Source organism: Diorhabda sublineata, chromosome 5 (assembly GCF_026230105.1).
Source record: "Diorhabda sublineata isolate icDioSubl1.1 chromosome 5, icDioSubl1.1, whole genome shotgun sequence".
NCBI lineage: Eukaryota > Metazoa > Arthropoda > Insecta > Coleoptera > Chrysomelidae > Diorhabda > Diorhabda sublineata.
The window spans coordinates 19192462-19215477 of record NC_079478.1 but is presented as its reverse complement, the minus strand read 5'-3'; the positions used below and the strand labels follow the sequence as shown (position 1 = coordinate 19215477).

The following is a 23016-nucleotide window of genomic DNA, read 5'->3' as shown; positions in this document are numbered from 1 at the left end:
TATTTCACTTCCCAGAAATTTAGATTTCCTGGAAATCTCTAGTTTACTCTAATTTAATAAATAAATATATAGGCTTCCTTAGAAATCGATTCTATAAAGTCACAATTCGTGAGGATAAATTCACACAATTTGGTCTTATTTTACTACCCGATGCCATCAAATTATTCACTGACTCTACAGGTGCTAGAGACTGGTTTATATACACTTTATCACTTTCCATAAACTTCATTTTCCTGGAAATCTCTAATTAAAAGGTCTTCTTAAAAATTGCCTTTATAAAATCACAAATCGTAAGGATGAATTCACATCATTTGGTCTCAATTTTACAATCCCGTTGACATCAAATTATTTACTTACTCTCCAGATGTTAAACACTAGTTTGTATACACTATACACTATCTCACTTTCCAGAATCTTCGATTTCCTGTAAATCTCTAATTTCCCGTAAGCAAATATAAAGACCTGGAGGGATAAATTTACACCGTTTGGTTTAATGGAGAAATTAATTTACATCGGTTGGTTTAATTTTTATCATCCCGTTATCTTACGACGACACAAATCATAAAAAATACAAGGAATTATCCGGCACATTAAAAGTGTGTAAAAAATGTTGGGGTATTCGCCAAACTTTAGCATCGGTTAACATAATCGAACAGGACTGAATTCACTGTCTTTGTCAGTGGACGAGTTCTTAACAATTTTATTTATAAAAATCATTGATCTTTGACACGAAAATAATGTAGGTCAATGTAATCAAACAAAAATATATTTTTTTATGATTTTATTGAATTATGAAAATTAACATTATAAATAATCAAATCGAAAATGACACGTTAGATTCTTATTCAACATTAGTATGAACCAAAAACAAAATTTCAATAATATAACTGGTTTTGATACTTTCAAAAACCAAATTCAATCAAAAATTGAAACCGAAATTCATTCCTTGGAAAGCGAAGCTGCTATTTGGAAAAATCATGGCTGGCTCTTCGGTTTCATTTTGTTTCGGCGGATCATAAATTGGACTCATTAAAAATTCACTATTGAAATCATCTGAAAAATTACGAGAAATGATACATTTGAGCAGAATAGTTAAAATAGAAGAGATCTTGTGAATGATAGACATAATAAATATATAAGAATTTATTAAGAACATATAGTGATAACAGAATAAATGGAGCAATCGATATCAAAAAGTGAATGTAGAGCTACAACAATATATATATATGACACTAACTAAGTAAAGGATGAGAAGAAAGGAAAAACACTGAAAAAAGGGAATGAAGTTAGATTAGATTATTTTAAGGAAGGTCACATTATCTTAAGATTATACCATTATGACCCCGAAGATAGGAGTATGCACTCGGGGAGACTCCTCGGATTAGTAAAAAAAAAACGATCATCTGCAAAACTCTTGCGCTTCAGATGAAGATAACGGGGCTTAATTATCAATTTCGCTATTATAACTAAAAAGATGGAATGGTAACAACATTACAAAAAAAATGATGTGTATTCACTTGACCGCGCTAATTTTTTTTTATTTTAGAGATAATGTAACATCAACAAAAAATATAATCGGACAATTTCCGCAAGCCAAACTAATAAAATGGCGGCTGATAACGATCCAGCGTGAAGCTGAGATAAGCAAGTATTCTCCCGCTCACTTTCATTCCATTTTTCACTCTCTTGCACCTTTCCCACAATGCTCAACGGCACCATGAGACCATATTATTTCAGCTGATCAGAAACCACGTTTTGTTATATGTTATATGTAACGCTTCAATTTATAAATATGATTTCATAAATAAAATTTGGTGCTTATAAAATACACAGGGCTGTAGGTAGAGTCGAATTTAAGGTAGGGCAGCATTGATAACAAGTAGAGGGACTGGGCAGAAGTAAAAAAATTTTCATAATCGATTTGCCCTCGAGGTACGGTCTCCTTAATCACTATGAACATTCAATAGATATTCGTGGTTAAATAATTTCTGTGAGAGATCATGAGAATGGATCTAATAACTATTAAATTGTCAATGATGAAAGACAAACGAAAATATTTTTTAGGGTATTCCTCACTCCAAAATCTATTATTTTGTTTGTTGAGATGCTCATTAACCCAGACAAAATAGGCAAAAAAAATTCGCATGAAGCAAAAATTGGCAGATACGTTAAATACATAATTATGGATACAACAGCAAAAATACCCATTGATCGTCCTACTGTAAAAAAATTTATTCAAGGTCAAATGTGCAAAATTGAGGTTTGGTTAGATTATGTTGTAGATCATAATCAATTGTAGATGGAAATTTTTTTATTAACAAAAAACTGACGATGGGCAATGATAATAGAAACTAAGAAGAACAGCTTAACCAAAAAAACGAACAGATAGAGATCATTGAGAATACTGAAGAACGAGAAGTGGAAAATTTCGAATTTAAAGATTATGTGCTACATTTGTGAATCAATATCTGTTTACTGACGCTCTCGAAAAATCTGCGTAAGTCCGGCAGCACTCGTAAGTCTGGCAACTCTGTCAGCATGTTCTTTATTCGTACCTTAGACAGTTGTGTCTGTGTCATGATAACACGTGCTCGTCGAAGTAGACGCGTTTTCGGCATGAATAACCGATACAAGTTCATGCTTCGAGAAAGAGTTTTTTTTTTTTGGTATCTCGTATCGAACGCGGATTACGAAACTATGTTTACCGACTTTCAACAACAATTTCCTTCGGTAAAAAAAGTGCATTGATGTAATTGGTGATTACATTTGATCATAAATAAAATCATTTTCCTAAAAAGGCTTGTAGTTTTTTTGTATCCCTAAATACATTGCGTCACATATAGACACTCGATAGAACCTAACTAAGCAAATCTGATTCTGTTAAAACATATCTACAGTAGAAGCCCTGTAGTGGTTGGTAAACGAGATAGTAAAAACAGTTAAGGTAACTGTAGGTCACAATAAATCAATACATGCATTTCGATTCAATCAAATCACACGTACTATTAGAATATAATAACATAATAATATAATAATCCTTGTATCTATATAACGTTCAACCTATAAATAATAGCATTAATACGAGGATGTATTGATATCTAGTTAGCCTAGACCAGTTCCATGCATAAACAAAATATTGCGTTACCATAGCAACGAACAATAAGTTTAGAAGTTTGACGTCAAAAAAGTAAACCAAAGTTACGAAAATATCGAGCCATCAACAAATACCTGTATTTAAAAGGGTTAAGAGGTAAGCAGATTTACGAAGATATGCTCAATACCCTTGATAATCAATGTCCTTCGTATGCGTCCGTCAAAAATTGGACTGCAAGCTTCAAAAGAGGTAAATTTTCCATTGAAGATGATGATCGATCGGGAAGGCTAGTTTTTGTGTCAGTCCCCGAAAATATCCATGCAGTTCATGACATGATTTTATCAATTTGGACATAAAAAATTGCTGCAAACCCAAATGTTTGAATGTTGACCAAAAGCGTGCAAGGGTAGAAGCATCGCGTTCGATCTGTGATCGATTTGAAAACGATGTAGACTTCTTAAACCGAATTCTTACTATGGATGAGACTTGGGTACATTTCTACGATCCAGAAACAAAGCAACAATCGATGGAATGGCGACACTCTGATTTTTCAAGACCTAAGAAGTTTCGTATCTAAAAATATGCTAGAAAAGTTCTTGCTTCAGTTTTTTGGGATTGGCATGAAGTAATCATGATTGATTTTTTAGATAAGGGTAGAACAATAACTGGAGATTACTATTCGACATTACTGACCGCTCTACGGGAAAAAATTAAAGTGAAAAGACGCAGAAAGCTATCCAAAGGTGTTTTGTTTTTGCAGGACAACGCTCCTGCACCAAATCTCATGCTGCCATGCAAAAAATTCGTGATTTAGAGTTTGAATTACTAAAACACCCTCCTTATTTACCAGATTTGGCTCCGTCCGACTATAATCTCTCGTAAATTTTCTTCCAACAAAGAGATTAAATGTGTAAGTTGAAAATACACCAATGATTTAAAAATATGGTTCCCACTGATTAAGGTTCCTCGCCCTTCTACAACAACAACAATATGGCGACCCTTCCATCACCACAGCACCGCAGATAAGCTGAAAAAAATTTTTATATAAAAAATAATTACCTGGTGATCCGTGGACATAATTTTCATCAGTCGTGAAGCCGGTATTAATAAAATGTTTTTCTGTTTGCGAAAGAGCGGCATGGTTGTTGTTGTTGTGATAATCCGATCCTCTTTTCATTATACTTTGCTCAGAAATATTAGTACTTTTACCAAAGATTCCGAACGACTTCGTTTCGTTTATTGCATAAGTTTCATTTTTTCCGAGGTATTGAGGTAATTTTGTCAACGGCTTATCAATTTTTTTCTCAAATTTCTTTTGTTCGGGAATCTTTCTCTTAATATCTACGTGTTTATCTTCTTTGTTGTCTTTATTTGATTCCTCTAGTCTATAATTGTTATTGATGGTAAATTGTTGCATATTTTTGGGTGTTGGCATCGAATTCATCTGAATTGGAAAGTTTTCATAATCAATATGAACTTCTTTCAGATCGTGCTGAACCTCGGCTGGTTTTACTTGAATGCCACTATTCGATTGTTGAGAAAGCAACTTTCCACCATCACCTTTTTCTTGAGTTAAATGATTTTGTGTATCTTGCTCAGTAGAAATGTCATCATTAACTTTTGCCGATGGTTTGCCCTGGATAAATTAGAGCCAAAAGAATATAATCAAATATACTCAGTGACACACCCAGTTATAACCAGAAAGAAGAAGTTCTTGAACTTGGTTTTTTGACAACATCATGAGCATATTTATAGCAGGATACGGTAACCATATCAACATTTTATCTTTGACAATGTTTATAAAAAGAAGTATTTTCTAAAGAAACCTGTTCACACGAGAGAAGATATACGGATATTTTAAAAAAACAGTTGTAAAATTCGAAGACGAAGATAAAATTTTCACCACGGTGTAGACAAGAGAAACTAGAGGAGTATTAAGAAGACCAACTGGTTAACTGCTTCAGGCAACTAACAAGTAATCTGAAAATATCATAGGCTAGTATAAAAAAATATTTTATTTAAATAATTTGATTTTACTATTGAATATGATACAATGATTATAGCGGCCATACAATTTTTCGATATCATTTATTTAGTACAATTTGTCTTTAGCCTCACAACATGCTTCTGTTTCGGTGGTAATCTCTTCATCGGCGTAAAGTATATCGGCGCCGTATCTGTAGAATACGGTAGATGTGGAAGCAATTTGAAGCTAAATCCATGCAATTTTGCCATCTTTTGTATCGAATTGCGGTGTATCCTCTTGATAAAATATCACTTTCTTCTTCTTTAAATGGGGTCGTTTGTCGTGATGTCGTCCTTCAAATGCTCCAAAAACGCTACGTAATAGTCTCTTTTTAAGGTTTTTTTTCTAATATTCCATGAATATTATATTATATGCATCTCAAAATACTAATGCTGTCACCTTGCCAGACGACTGTTGCGTCTTTCCACGCTCTGGAGTGGAAAGACGCACGTGCAGTTCACTCGGCTTACTGTCAATTAGACTCTGGTATAAAATGTTCCGCCCATTGTCATAAATCGATCCAAACATTCTGGTTTATTTCAATTGAACAGCTCAGAATAATTAATTCGTTGTTGTTAGTCGATTGGGAGCTCGCGTTGCCCACTTTGAATAAAGCTTTCGCTTATCCAAATATTTATGCCCAACACGTTCCTTTACCATCTCAATCAGTTTCACTTTATGGTCATTCCAAATTATTTTGTTTTTTTCGATGCTACCACTTGTAATGTGGTAATTTCGTCTCGTTTAAACTTAAACCATTCCCAACGTTCAATGTTCCCAGGAACAAATTCCGCATAATGCATATCAGGTCAAGCATTTGATTCAATAGTATTTTTTCCAAAAATCAATGCTTTATAACATAAACCTTTCTATCAATTTTTTCAAACTAATAAAAGTTGTTTCACTCAAAATAGTACGACAGCTGTAAAATGTATACACGTGTCTTTTGAAGGTTAGGGCTGACTAAAAATCATATGGATTTAATATTAGAAGCGTCATCTATATGTCAGACTACCAAATATCTCTGAACGACTATTTTGTTATATATAATCACTGATAAATTGTTTGCCAAGTTAGGTAGAGCTGGTACTATGCGTACGTTGCATTATGGCCAAAGATTAATCCCTTACCTGCGAACAACTGTCGGTAACGTTTAAGCCGATTGAGAGATTGTAATTCTGTTCATGTTTAACGCCTCCAAAAAGATCGACGTGTTATTAGAATCGCTGTTGAGAGTTGGGAGTGCAGCCGACATTCGGAAAAAGGCGCATAAGAACGAATGAACTATTTGATAATAGTAGATGCTAAAACGAGTCTATTGAGAAAAAAAACCAGATTAAGACGTGTGAACAATGAAATCTACAAGTTGTATGAGCCTATATTACCGTAAATAGTCTAATCTAAAAGACCGCAATGATTAAGTTATTCTATGAACGAATAGATACAAAGAGGAATGTCAAGACATAGTATGGAAAACACGAGAAGGAAGAAATGTACGTGAACTTTATTATGAGATGCTGAGGATAAACAAATAAAGGATTGAATCTTGCAATGGTGAGAGGAAAGTTAAAATTCTTCACAATGCTATAGGCACAATGCATTGCCCTTATCCAAATGGGCGCCTGTAAGCTTCGTTTAACGCTCAAAGTTACTATAAACAAGGTACCACCAACAGACATCGACAATCTCTTTTGTCGATGCCTAGACGTGTACAGGAGTGTATATAATTTAATTTTTGAGGTAAACCATAAAACATCAAGATCGTGAAATTATTCCTTCTGATTATAAAATTCGAATGTCGTTGGGTATAATAATTTCAAATTATTATTCAATACCAAAAAGACAAGAGTTTTTCGGATAAATAGTTTTTTAACTGAATAATATTATAAATTGATGATATGTCACATAGCACACCCCATATAATTTTATTAAATGCGCATTTAAAAATCCAAATTGACGAGTCCAAGAGTTTTTCCTAACACGCTCTCATTTATAAATAAACAAATTTATTCCATTTGGCTTTTGCACATCGTATTATTAAACTAAGTGGAAACAGTACAAATTGACTTCTTCTTATATTCGTATATCAACAACTTTAGTAGTCGTTGCAGACTGAGGTATGCTCTATTCCCCACTTTCACACGTGCTCTTATTTCCATCTCTTATTTCCATCCATCCATGTCATTATTTTCGGTTACTACTGATCCCAGGTATTTAAACGATGGTATATTTTCGAACTTATACCGACCTATTTCGAGAGGCACCGGGAGAGTTCTTCTGTTCCTTAACATAACCATGTATTTTGTTCTGGATTCGTGGAAGGTGAGCCCCGTTCTACAAGACTGAGTAGATCAATATCATAAGCGTAGGCCAGGTACTGCATGTTCTGTTAAGCAGAGTTCCTCCTCTATCAACTTTGATATAGATTATGATGCAATGTTTTAACAATTATTATGAAAATCTCTTTTCATTATACTCAAATCACAGTTACAGTCCAATTAACTTGAGCATGTGAGTCACAACTCTCGCACCAAGGGTCCGTTGTATCGAAATTTGCAATCCCTTCCATGTTATTGACGAAATACCATTTTTTAGAGTTTTCCCCATTTTCCATGGCCACTCGTGCGTAGAACCATTTTTTTCTTAAAGTACTCTTCAAAAAGTACTTGTGTACCAAAAATCATTACTACTAATTTCAATGTCAGATTTGAATAAAATTTTGGCTACAGCGCCTGGACTATTCACCTTCCTTTTCTCAAGACGATAACGTTAATAGATCAGGGTAAAAGCCATTTAAAAATGATAAAGATGAAAAAAATAATAGTAGAAGAAGAATATAATAAAAATAGAAGTAAAAATGATTTACAAATATTTTCCTCATAACCTCAAAATTTATGTGAAAAGTTCAAAAAACCAATTTTTTGGTTTTTTATTTTGATCTTTTACAAAAAACCTTTTTGATTAATACTTACCTTATTATGTCCCAAATACACTATAATTTCTTTGATTTGAAATATGCATTTTTTCATCGTATTTAATGTCAGCTTTTTGGAAATAGTCGGTTAGTTTTCTGTTCGTTCAAATCTCTCCTTTCTGATTGTGTAAGATCCATCACAATCCTAAATTTCTTTGAAAAAGCAAAAACCCGTATTCGATCATTTTTACTATTATGTAAAATTTTCAGATATTTATTAAAATTATTCATGTTTATCAATGTAACATTTAATCAAACGTTCATCGAGTAATAAGAGTGTAAAATTTTAATAAATAACCAAAAATTGTACAAATAATTAATTTAAGATACGAGTTTCTTTGCCTTTTCTGAGAAAATAACCATGGTTATGGTAATATTTTTCAAACCATCAGAAAGTAGACATTTCAACGAACAAAAATTTCAATAACTTTTTTAAAAAAGCTGATATTTTAACGGAAGAGTTTTTGGATTGAAAATTGAGGTGCTTTTTCGATATCAAGTAAAAATAAGGTTGGAAAATAAATATTTCAAAACAAATGAATTACTGTGTATTTGGAACATAAAAAGGTACGTTTTTGATTTTGAAAAAAAATAATATTTTTTGTGAAAGATAAAAATAAAAACCAAAAATTTGATCTTTTGTATATTTTACAAAAATTTTGAAGTCATGTAATGAAAGTACAAATACACTAGTTATAGATATTTTCATCATCTACAACTTTGCTATTCAACTTTTTACCACTGGACTTTTGCTGGAAATTTTTGTACCCTTGAAAACCCACCCCTTTCCCCTTACCGACTTCAAATGGGCCGTAATTTTTTTTTGCTTCTATTTTAATCATATTCTACTCCTTTTTAAATAAGTTTCAGCCTACTATTATTTTTTTTATATCAAAAATTATGGACTATAACAATAAGCGCATCGGACAGTGTATTTCAAATTTTGTTTCGATGACATCGAATGAAATTCCGATAATAATTTGAAATTTCCTTCTTTGAAACGTTTACTTCTATTTTTTACTATATATTTTTTACTCGACAATAAAGTACTAATTCAATTACAGATCAGTAAATCAGGAAGTACTCACCATAGGACTCGCAGCATCTTCTTTGACTCCTACAATTTTCGTTACTTTTTCCGAAACGGAATTTTGCGATCGAATTTTATTTTTTTGCAAAGGGGGTCTTTTGAAATTCTTAACGATATTTTTCAATTTAATTTCCAAAGCTCTATCTCTTTCCTTCTGACTCATATTTTCAATTGTGTTTTCCATTAGAGATTTATCAGATTTTTCTTTGGATTCAGATCTTTTTGGTGACGTTTTTTCTATTTCCGAGGAAAATCTTTCAAAGCTTTTCATCAGCTGTTGAAATTTCATATCGATAGCGTTTGTTTTCTGTTCCATAATAGTGTTTACGAACGATTTCTCCGGGGCATTATTCAAGACTTTGTTTTCAATTATCTTTACTTTCGGTGATACGGTGGTAAATTGATTGTCAGCTAGATAGTTTGAATTGTGCCATGAATTCAATGCTGCTCTACCACCAAACGTTGACATGACGGATTCTTCTTTGGATAAATGTTCTAGAAAAAATTTTTGGAGAAAAGTGTTATTTTATTTTCGTCTAATATTATTAACTGTGTAAGTGAAGAGAAATCCTTCAAGAACGTGAAATTATTTCGAAAAACGATTGCTCAAAGAAAGATTGAAGAATGCACAGATTAAAGAGTACCAATTGGGGCTATTAAATAACAAACTGGGTGATACGAAATATTTTATTTTGATATTATGTTTTTGTTATCGCCTTCTATATCTCTCCTCTATCCCTACATCGCTCCCTGCGAATCTTCAATAGAAACAGTGCAGGAAGTCTTTTTCTGTCAACTCCTTCAGGACCCGCGCCACTTTTTCTTTTACAGCTTCAATAGACTCAAATTTTGCTACTTTCAATTCATATTTGCCCTTAAGAAAAAGGTAGAAGTCGCATTGTGCCAAGATTCAATCGAATTAAAAATGTCAATACACATATTTCCGAGCTTCTTGTTCAATTGTAAGGATTTTAGGCACCAGTTTTGCACACTTTTCGCTTGTTGAAATTATCATTACCAATATTTTCATCCTTTTTTGTCGTGGCGACCGGAACATAACTCATCTTGTAGGCTATCTTCTATCACTCAAAAATACCAGGAACTACAAATATTCATTGCAATACACTTGTTTCGGTAAATTATGAGTTTTAGTTTTCATGTGAAATTTCACTCCAATCCGTTGCTTTATTTTACGTCGATCATTTTTACGGCAAAACAAAAAAGCCCCTATAGAAACAAAGGACACGGCTACACTATACAAACGAAGACCACCGAGCTAGTCTCATATATCAGAAACTTTAATGTCTCTTGTTTCAGTTGAGAATCGATAGATCATAACAATGCGCATCCCATTTCAGGTAAGCGATTTAGTCATAGAAAAAAGAAAATACATTAACTTCAATGTAGATTAGTTGTTCGTTCTGTCAAGTGGATTGTTCATGAGGTCAGTTCATTCAAGACAGTTGCGAGAAGAGTAGCTTCAGGATTGTTCCGTACTGACAGGTGGCTTGCTTAGTTCTTACAGTCTAATGTGACTCTTAACTACCAATCGTACCATGCGCTCGGCGATTTCGCTAGTCACCCAGCGTGTTGTTTGGTCACTAGACATGAGGAATGGATGAAATTTATATGAAAATATGAGGGTTATTTCATTTTTAACCTCCGATGGACTGTAAAGAAAATACGGGTAAATATACAAACAAAATTTCATTATCTAAATTAAGGTACAACACAGCTTATTATAAGGCATTTGTCATATCTTAACAAGCTTCGCAATACCCACCCGATAAAATGTAGCTGCCAGTAACTGAAAGTGACTGACGGTTTCACTGATCTCTACGTCAGTTTGGAAGCACCGCCCTTCAAACCACTGCTCCACTTCAGGGAAACATGAAAATTGCTTGGTGCTAGGTCGGGGCTGTATGGAGTCATTGGGTTACACGAGCGCTGTAAGGACAGGCATTTCCGGGGATCAGAACAATTACACAGGTAGCATATATTTGTGTTTCAGGCTGCATAAACTCCATAAGCAACACACCTTTTTATTTCCAAAAAACAGTTGCCATAACCTCACAGCTGTTGAAGGTTCGATTGTATTTTGTGGATCTCGTTAGAGAATTTGTGTGCATCCATAGTTGTGGTTGTGATTTCCATGTAATCCATGTCTCATCACCTGTCACAATGGATTCTAAAAACTCTCCTCCATCAGTATTGTAATAATTCAGCGAGCTTTATGGTTCTCAGTCAAAAACTTTAAGGCCCAAATTTTTATTTAGCGCAACTGTTGAGTAACGATAGAATACGATTTTAAAACTCCCGGAAATGTCATCGATAATTCACTTATGATAAACTTTCGAGTTTTCCTAACTACTTGGTCATTATACTGTGAAATCGGAAGTTGAAAAAAAACAACCCTCGAAATTCAAATAAAACTGGGAAACATTAAAAAGCAATTGCCTCAAAGAAATATCAATTGAAATAATGCAATTATTGTTCATGCAGATCATTAAACTCGCTGTAACTCAAACTCGTAGTGATTTCATCGTCAGCATGTCAACAAACGATGATTAATACGACGCAAACTGACTCTTACACCAAATAATCAGGACATGAATATTAATTTTAGGCACTAAACAAGTCGCCTGTCAATGCGGATGTAGTCTGAGTATTTTTCAATGCTAAACCGTTCCACATATTGTTCAATTTTTGATATATTATCCTAACCGACAATATCACAATATTCTAACGAGAAGAAATAGTCAAGAGAAGGTGAATGAAAAAGCTGTAAGTACGGCCACATTAGTACAACTACTCTCTAATAGTTTGAGAAAAACTCAAAAAACATGCTTTTATTATAAATCGGAATCAAAAATAATTATTAATACGAAGATGTTAGTAAGTGCGTGCGTTGAGACATTCTTCCTCAAATTTCAAACATTTGTTAGATTCAGTTGTATAGTCAACTCAGAATCAAAATCGAATAAGCATAAATATACATAAATACACATTTAAGGTCTGTAAATTATACGAGTGACCGAAAATCCAAACGAGCTAGACCTTCCAGTTTATGTAGGACTAACTAAAGTCTAGAGAACACCAGTTATGAACTGAACAGATCGAAATTACCGTATTACGCAATAGAGATTACCCCATCTCATTTCATCACAGTGGAAATTTTGGTTGGGAAGACTATAACGTGTTCAACAAGCGCAAAACATCTGCTTATTTTGGAGTGTTCTGCGCAGTAATCTGCTCCGCCCAAGCAATTAATCCCGAAGCCATCTGTATATCATATAGCTCCATTATTTCGTATTACTGGCTTGGAGTCCCCCGTTCATTTTTCTCTATACGTTCTTATTACTAACGCCTTTTGGTCATTGTCTTTCGTAATGATAGTGCATTCTCCGAAAGACTACGACTAGATTTTTGCCCGACCAATTACTCCAGCCTGCAAATCGTTGAGGATATTTAGCCTTCGAGCCGTCCTCATACCTTCAAATTATATCGCAAAGATAGTATGTATAATACTAAAACATGTGAGCTACTAACCTCTGCCTAATTGTACTCCAGTTTTTCCATGCATGGCCAACGTATCCATCTTATTTTTATATTGAGAATTATTTTTTCATAATTAAGCATACAAGCAAGGTTTTCATTTTTTTTTTATATTTCTAAATTCGATTAAGCCCAATGGAATAAAATTATTGAATTAGTATATTTTGTGCAAAGTTTCAAATTATCTAATATTTTAAAGAGGGTAAAAAGACATAGTAAGATGAAGTATAGGAGCGCTACTCTTCAAAGAAGTATACGATGTATAGGAATATTGAATGCAAAAATTCTTCTCTTTTAAGATATTATACTTTTATAATATTGACTTTAATATGATTTTTTGGAAGTAAGGTTTTCTAATTTAAAACATCTTTAAGCACATTTTAACCTTGTCAAAGAATATATTTTGGTATTTCCTCAAATAAAGAAAAAAACAAGGTTTTCGAACTACAGGTATAGAATGAATAATAAAATCCAAAATGTATAAGTTTAGGAAGTAGGTAGTTTAGTTCTCTCCGATCATTAACATTGTAAGGACATACCTTCGAAACTCTAAGAGAAATAAAATAATCTTCTAGTTTTTTTTTCATAAATAAACCTTATCTATAATACCAATACAATGCATCTACATATCAACCAATAATAAGTAATTCAAGCTTTAATTATTTGATGGGATTTTAAAATAGGATTTTGAAGAGAATGGAATCAAATAAAATAGTGACAAAAAAGTAAAATCTTACCGGTTGTAGGTAAAACAGGTAACTCCGAAATATCCATTCTGACAAATTTTTGTTTTTCCTGTAAAATATTCCAATTGTAGTCAAAAATTTGCCTTTCTATTTACCTTCAAATACTAAATAAAATTAGAGTAACGGCCGGTTCCCATTAAATTAAGTCGCTCGTTTCATAATTGACTTATATTATTGCCTCAATGTTCTTTCAACTTAAGGTAGAAATGCTTTACTTTAGTACATTAAAGTCTCCTTTAGCGGCAAACGTCAAATGCAAACATAAGCTGTGTTTGAATTCTAAGGTGAGCCAGGAGGAGAAGATTGAAAAAATAAAAGATTTATGGCATAATGGCTAGATATTGGGCTACATTAAGTTCGAATTGAAGGTCATCCAAAGACGAAAAATATATCGACTATTTGGAAATATGTAACAACTTGGATTTTTTTGAACGATTTCGAATTAATAATTCGAGATTAATCAAATAGCCAATTTCCCGTCAATAATAGGGGCAATCGATTGCACCTTAATTCTCATACAATCACCAGGCGGCACGGAAAGCTTTTTTGCATTAAATGTACAACTATATTCGATGCTGGGTCTTGGATTCGTAACATTGCAGCTCGTTGGCCAGGTTCCAATCACGATATGACAATATTCAAGAACCGTGCTTTGACAAAGCAGTTTGAGAAATAACAGTCTGGAAGACATTTTATAGTGGGTGACAGCGGATATCGTATTCCGAGATACCTCGTATCGTGAATACAAACACTAAATGCAAAGAATCTATCATAAAATCAAGAACGTCGTAGAAATAAAAGTGTGCATCAATTATGTAAAACCTTTAATACCTACGATTAAATATGATAAAAATCATTATGCAATAGAATAATTGAAATAAAAAATTGAATTGAAAAATTAAATTGGCAAATACAAAACACAACAGCTCGCCACTAGAGATCAAGCCAAAAGAAATATTAGCGCCAAAATAACTACGTTTCGTTTTGTTTCTTTTTCTAGTAGCCTTCACTCGATTATTGAACCACCTTACTTTAACAACTAAATAAAGGGCCTTTTGATCCAAAGGAATCTTGAGTTAAAGTGCCAATTGGAGTAGGATTATGAAACCGGCCGTAAAACTTCTACTACACTACTCGCGAAGTTGATCGAAGTTAACAGAATAAAATATTGTAGACACCAGTGTTGCCACAATTTAAAAGCTGAATGTAAAAATTTTAGTACATTTTAGTGTATTTTATACGCTAGTACATTTTTTCTTTTTTCTAATACATTTTCCCTGCGTTCGCAAATATAAAATTATTTTATATTTTCGTTTAATAAAATAAACTAGAAAATGTACTAGATTGTACCAACTTCAAACAAATTTAATAAAATCATAGAAAGATGTATAAACATAAGTTTAAATTAAATTTTTTTTCCAAAAATGTTATAAACCGTGTCAATTATTATTTTAAGGATGAAAAATTTATATAAAGTTTACCGATAAAATTAGCAATGCAGTACAAAAATCTCACGTTCTAAATATAAATCAACTCGGCTCTGTTTTCTAATTATTGTTACAATCTAGTACAATTTCTAGTTTATTTTATTAAACGAAAATATAAAATAATTTTATATTTGCGAACGCAGGGAAAATGTATTAGAAAAAAGGAAAAATGTACTAAAATTGTACAATTTACTAGCTCTGGCAACACTGGTAGACACACTTCACTTCGTGTAACATCGCCTCACCTCGCTCGTCTTCTTTATCGGCTTTCACGCCCGAACCAAAGTGCACGAAGTGAGACGAAGTTAGAACACGAAGCGTCTCACGGATTCCTTCATTTTGCCTAGTTCTGTTCCTGTGAGGTACATTTTCAATGTTTTTCAAATATGTTTGTATTGAATATGTAACAGCTGTTGACACTTAAATCTCCATATTGCTAATAAGTGTACTAATTCGAGACAGTTCGAGTTCCTCTCGTGAGGTTGGAAGTGTATGTGGACCTGCGCGTCGAATTTCGATTAATGTGTTTATTGTGTAATGTGAATGAATTGTAAAAAGATAGAAATAACAGAAAAAAATTACATTGTACATAATTTGTGTCAAAATTTGGTTTTTGGACAAAATGATAATAGTAAAGTATGAAAAACTTTTATTTTTTATGGATAAGAAGGTTTTCAAAATCATTTAGTCTAGTCTAAAGTTCAAATCGGTGTTAATTCGACATACTTACTTAAATTATGTGGATTAGCTAACTCGATGCGAAATTATGTCGAAATCATTGTGCGTAAAAAGTTAATTATCTTATAAAAACATTTTTTAACAATTTACACCATCAAAAACTAGTATTTGGTTTTTCGCTTGAAAAATTATTTATTTCTCGGTTTTTATAGGGGTGCATATAGAACATTTGACATAATTAGATGTTAAAAATTAAAACAAAGCTATTTACTTCAAGATTTCATCAAAAGCTACTATTTTTCTGTTAGCATTATACGTTTTTTCCCTTTTTTAGCTTTTTTTGAAGGATGCAAATTTTTTAAACAATATTGATTATTGATACGGTTGTCCATGATTACTTCTCATTAGCAGCATAATTGATATGTTACTGAGGCTTGCGCTTTTATACTTTTCGGCATTCCAACATAAAAATACTTTATTGATATTAAATTTTTGTGCAAAATGTGGGTAGTTCGTTCAATACAAGAATCTATTATAAAACTTAATCAATAGTATGGAAAAATAAACTCAAGAAAAATTAATCGAAATCGAATGTTTCACATTCGAAATTTCCATCAAAAATTGAACGCGACGTGATCCGCAACCAGCTAATAGAAGGTCTATATAATCAAGGGTCATGATTTCTGAAAGCCCCGTAATTTTAGTAATTGTATGTCAAGAGAATATTTTCAAAAGAAAAAAGAAAATTAGCAGAACACCAATAAAGAACAAAGACAAAACAAAAGAAGTAAAAATGAATGAAGTTAAAAACATGTAGAGCTAATGAGAGAAATTAAGCAAATAAAAAAGAAAATAAACAGAGAAAATGGAAGAAATTCTAAAGGCAAACGAAAAAATTCAACAGAGAAGTAGGTACTGAGGGTCGAATCGAAAATGAGAGAACCAAGATAATTAACAATAAAACATGTGTGCTTGAAATGGAAAATTGGGAAGAAAAGTTAAGAGACTGAGATCAAAAAGCAAATTACGATTATTGAAAGAAGAATATTATAAATAACGATCTCACAAACCAAGAAAAAGAAACGCAAAGAAAAGGAAATAAAAGAGAGAGAGAGAGAGAGAGAGAGAGACGCAACGGAAACACAACAAAGCTGGGGTATAAAAAATAATAATAAATTTATTATCCATGGAATGAGACAAAAGGAAACAAAAGATAAAACAAACGCAGCAAAATTATCAATGGAAAAACTAATAAAGGGAGAAACAGGATTAAAAAATAAGGATGACGTAGATATAGAACAAGATAAGGGGATAAAAAACAGAAAAAAATAGTAAACAAAAGCAATAATAGGATAGAATTTGAAGGGATAAGAGGTGAAACCTGAAACTTAGTAACACTAAATGTGAGAGGAATAAGCGGAAACGAGAGAGAATTAAATAATAAGATGGAGAAGAGCAAATTAAATGTCCTCGTGATAACTGAAATGTAAAAGAAAATGAAAGATACACAGAACTAGAAGGAGAACATCTGATGATATACAGTTAGGTTGATAATATGTACGAGGATGTGAATTATCAATAAACGTAACAAAAATGCAATTATTAAGTGGAGAGGAGATTCAGAAAGACTAATAAGAATAGAAATTGAGAAAGAGGAACAAATATATACAACATTCATAGTATAGGGGAACAAATAAGAAAGAGATCGAAGCGTTCTGGAAAGTTATACAAAAAGAAACGAAACATAGTGTTTTGACTTCAATAATAATAGAGGATATGAACGGAAGAGTAGGAAACAATGTAAAAGAAGAGAATGGAAGCATTGGATAATTCGAAGAAATAACTAAAAACAGAAATGGTCAAAGAATGATCGACATCTGTGAATTGAATAACATGGTTGCAGGCAACACCTTCTTCCAACATAAAGACATTCATAAATATATATATATATATATATATATATATATATATATATATATATATATACACGCGAGGTGACCAGCAGAAACTAAAAATCTATCATTGATATCTGCCTGTACCTAATTGAAAGAAGCATTTTAAAAGAGATAAAAAATATAAGTGTAAAAATTGGGTAAGATTTAGGAAGTTTCTTTAAACTTTAAACTCCACCGTGATGGAAAGAGAGAAACAAAGAAATACGAATATTGAGAAAAAAACATAGAATACAAGACTATAAGAATCAATAAGCTAAGAATAGAAGGCACACTAAAACAATACGAGGAGAGAATAGATGGAGAATTAATTAATTAGAAGACAAGATCCTTGAAATAAATATCGAAGAAGTTTGGAAGACGTTGAAAGCTATATTCGGAAATGTAGCTAATGAGGTATGTGGAACAAATAAAACAACAAACCAAGAGAAAAGCTGGTGGAAAGAAGAAATGAGAATGGAGATAAAAGAAAAATATGGAAGAGATACCTCAACAATAATAAAGTGGGTGAAGATTACGAAATATACAATAAACAGAGGAACAGAGTAAAATACCTAGTAAAAGAAGTTGATGCTAAGTTTTGGAATGGAGAAATTTTGTAACATATATTGAGATCAATCAGAAGAGGGATGAAAGATTCAATAAGCAACCTAAAAACTACAAATAGTAAAATTATAAGTGAATAAAACGAAATATTGGACAGATGAAAGGAACATTTCGAAGAGTTACTAATAACGAGATATATAGAAGCAGGAAGAGACGAAAAACAGTCAGAAAGAAAAGACATACAAAAGATATACAAGAGAAACAAGCGCAATAAATGCAGAGCCAGGACCAAATATAAAAAAGGGTGAGGTGACAAAGGAGATAGAAAAACTAAAAATACGAGAAGTCCCAGGAAGACCAAAAAATAAGAGTATGGAATTATTACACAGAATATTACTGGTAGCGTGGAATACGCAAAACAATCTCAAAGGAGTGGAGACCACAATAACAGCAACCATCCACAAAAAAGGAAGTTATAACCTAACAATTGCTACAGCTATACAGGGATATAGCTACTCTATACTACATACAAGCTCTTTGATTGAAGATAGATAGAATAAGACGGGACGTAGACAACATATTAAATGAAACACAGACATCATTTAGAACCTATAGATCAACACAAGATTGGATATTCACTTTGAGGCAAATAACAGACACAGAGTGTAAGTTTTATGTTTCAGCAGTTGATTTAGAAAAAGCCTTCGATAGTATAAACAGGGAAAATATATGGGAAATAATAAGGAATAAAAAAATTAGTAGGCAACTGGTAAACATAGCTAAGAATATATATAAGAAAACTGAAAATGTGGTTCGAGTTGGCTGGAAGACGACAATTAGTTTTCTATCTTATAGAGAAGTGAGACAGGAGGCGTTTTAAGCCCGTTACTGTTTCGTCTAGTCATGGACGATTTAGATAAGGAAGTGAGCAAAGAAGGAAATCGAAGCACGCATAGAATACCACAGATTGAGACGAATCTACATAAACTAATTAATGTATGCGGATGACCTACTAATATTCGCTAACACAAAAGAAGAGCTACAAAATAGAATACAGAAGTGGAGTAATGAAATGAAAAAACTTGCAAAATACAGAAATAATGAAGACATCAAACAAACCAGAAGAAATAACTGTGCAAATACAAGAACTAGAAAAGAAGAGCGTTAACAGGCTGAAGTATATATGGGAAATCGGAACAGGAAGGAAAATATACAATTAAATGGGGAAGAAATGTCACCTCTACACCTATGGTAGAAAAGGTTGCGGATAAGTAAGTAAATATGTCAAATTAACACGGTTTGAAGTCGTAAGAAATTCCTCATCGATTGGCTAAACTGTTTCGAGAAACTTTATAAACAGAATCTGTTAATACGAACCTTGATATTAGGTTTGAAATATTTTTTGTTTGTACTAGATTTATTTCCAATCATTTCTACTATTAATTCCGCTTGAAGTTTTTTTAACGAATCCAATTTATTTACCGCCTCAACGTATCTTTTTTTTTCCAGCCAAGCTGCGGCAAAATCGATAAAATCTTTGTGAAATAGTTTCGTGCTGTATATCGATTTCATACGATTTTTCATTCTTAGTTCTTTCACATTGTGCCGCAGCATTTGAATATTGAACTTAATCTTTAGAAGGATACTAGTTTTTTCTTTCAATATTTGATAATTTGGGCTATTCGCTTCCAATTTTTCTCTATATTTATCTGCCTCGTCACGATACTCTCTTAATAAATTTTCGCCCTTTTCTTTGTGTTTTATTACTGATTTTACGACGCACTTCAAATGCAAACTTTGATAAAAAAGTGAATCTTCATTTACGCGAAAATCATCAATTAATCTGAAAAACATAAAAACCCCGTTGTAACTACAATACAATTTCTACTCCTACCAACCTCTCACATCCCAAAAAATAACCGTTACTATAATTTGGTTACCTTCTCACATTGGCGTCGTAGGTAACGAACTATCAGACAAACAGCCCAAAAGTGCGTCAGCTTACACCATCACCGACAATATAACTAACTTCGAAAGAAAAACCAGAAAAACGTATCAGCAGAACTTGAATAAAAAACATTGATACTTCCTCACTTTCACTCGATACCACACCCTCATCCAAGAAACCTTAAAGGCCTCTTAATAGAAGAGTTAGCCATTGTAAGAAGAATAAGAATCAGCCACTTAAGATATTTAATGTCTTCTACCCCCAGACCCACATTTTGAATGAATGATGTAAATATACCTCCAAAGATAAAAGTTTCAGTTCAAGCCTAATTACAAAAACATCCTAAATGACCCGGAATAAATTTCCTTCGTACTTCATTTTTTAAAAATGTGGAGCGGCATAAACTTTTAAATAATAATTGTTTTGTCTTATTATTAAATTATTTTTATTTTAAGCCTCTTTCTAATCTAATAATTTTTTCTCATTTTCTATAGTACGAGGATGGTCTCAGAAAAACCTGGTTGAAAAAAGCCCCTGTATTAGAAAGTACACAATCTACACAGCATAAGTTTCAAGTTTGAAGACGCCTCGTTTGGCAGCCATCAATAGTGAACGTTTTCAGTGAATTTGTAAACATGGAAAAAATTGGTCATCGTTATATGATACAATATAACTTTTATTTGAAAGGCATTAGTCCAACAAATATGAAACCTGAACTAGATTCTACTCTGGGTAAGACTGCTCCTTCGTTATCAACGATGAAATAGCATCGAAATGGTCGAACAAAAATTGAGGTGACGACTTCAGAAATGTTGAGGAAAATCCACAAAGCGGTACTGGATTATCATCGACTAAAAGTGCGCGAGCCAGCAGACATAGTAGGCAAGATGGGTGCTGCTTTTGATGACAATGGAATAAAATAATAATCATGGATGCAACGTGGGTCCACACTTAAAACAGAAAAACAATCAAAAGATTGGACTGAAAAAAGAGAACCAGCTACAAAGAAGGCAAAGACTGTTCCAACTGCAGGCAAGGTAATGGCGTCTTTTTTTTTTGGGAATGCGCGAGGGATAATTTTCATTGACACCTTGTAAAAGGAAGAGCTTTCAACGGCGAGTATTATGTAAACTTATTGAAATGAATGAAGAAATCAAGGGAAAACAGCCGCATTTGGCTAAGAAGAAAGTATTGTTCCATAAAGACAATGCATGGGCACACATATTTGTTATTGCAATGCCAAAATCAATTAATTAAAGTTTGAATTGCTACCTCATGCACCCTATTCGCCAGATTTAGCCCCCTCGGATCATTTTCTGTTCCTAAGCTCGAAAAAATGACTCGGTGGTCAAAGATTTTCTAGAAGGAAAGAGGTGATATCGGCAATTAATGGCTATTATGAGAAGCTTGACTATTCTTATCATAAAAAGGGTATCGAACTTATTGAACCTTGAAAATTTTTCTGTTTACTTTCTTGAGCCAGGTACTTCTGGGACCATCCTCTTATGTCATCAAGAAAATTCTATTTTGTTCAATTTAGATTGTGAATTGTAGTTTTTATAATGAAATTTCAATATTTTTAATATAGTGGTAATGCAATCATCTACTTAACATAAAAGAATCAAAACTCAATGCTTAACAGCCATAGTTTCTCCAAAATCTTGAGAACCATATCAACTTTGATTACTTAAAAATCTACTTTCATGTTACGAGATCCATGTTGAAAATCTTGAAAACCAGGTTAGTTTTGAATAGACATCAATCATTTTTAATGTTATTGTTCATTTTCTATAGTATGTCATCAAGAAAATTCTATTTTGTTCAATGAAGATTATGAATTGTAGTTAGTTTTCATCATACAAATTGATGGTAAACTAATAAGTTCAATGTTAAGCTTACTAATAATAGTTTCCCCAAGACCTTCCATTACTAAATGTACTACAATTGATATGCAAGCTACCAATTACAACTGTAATGCCACAAAGATCCTCATTTTTAGGATATATTAAGTAATTGTTAATGTATGAAGATACTACATCTATGATAATGTATATTTAGAGTTATTGAGCAATTTTTGTAATTTTCCAACCCCACATTTTTTTTCAATTGAATGTTAATCAAAAGGTTTTATTCATAAATGGATATCAGAAGATTAATAAGAAGAAAACCCTTAATAATGTTAATTAAACATTGAAGAATAATATTGCCTCACGTTTTATAATATTTCTCCAAAATCTCTATTTTTGGTGTGATATTCTTAATATCTTCTTCGACTCTTGCTTTCTCTTTCTCAAAATACTCCATTGTAATCTTCAATTTCTCAATTTCAATTTTAAAAACTAGAACATTATAAAGTTTCAGCTAATATTTTTATGTCTATTGGGTATTAAATCTTAAAGTTATTCTGGAAGTATATAACTATCTATATATAGTTGAGGACTTACATTGAGAGGATGCTTCTGTTGCCCATTTCTGGTGATCTTTAATATTATTGCAAAATTTAATAGTGTTTAAAATATCCAAGGCGCTAGTACTCTCAGTCATTTTAAACTCACTAATTAACTATATATCGTGCAAGATTATAAGTATTTACTGTTAACTACAAAAATATAATATACAAAATGGCAACTCGAAGCATTCTAGATTTGAATTTGAAATTTATATAGATTCATATGTCAGGTTATCCAATATCGTAAATAGAAAATTTCTAATACCATTTAAATCTGATATAAGGAATGTGAAAATAAATTTTTGATTTGTTTTAAATTAATATCACTTGAATAATGACCTGTATGTCTAAAAAATAGTATATGTTTATTTATGTGTTATTATACCTGGTACAAAACATGAATATATAAATCAAATGTGGATGAATAGCTCCTTACTAAGAGATAGTATTTATTTCAATTTTTGCCGGCTT

General features: G+C 32.4%; 1 protein-coding gene across 1 annotated transcript; it reads right to left on the bottom strand.

The window, feature by feature from the left end:
• Nucleotides 1–766: 766 nt before the first annotated feature.
• On the bottom strand, nt 767–23006 carry LOC130443752 (repetitive organellar protein-like). The gene is made up of 7 exons (XM_056778533.1): nt 22541–23006; nt 22309–22435; nt 19526–19991; nt 13477–13534; nt 9183–9679; nt 4154–4730; nt 767–1053 (listed from the first exon to the last, which is right to left on the bottom strand). Exons 1-7 carry the CDS (start codon nt 22638–22640, stop codon nt 920–922), a joined length of 1959 nt encoding a protein of 652 aa, XP_056634511.1. The 5' UTR covers nt 22641–23006; the 3' UTR covers nt 767–919.
• Nucleotides 23007–23016: the final 10 nt, after the last annotated feature.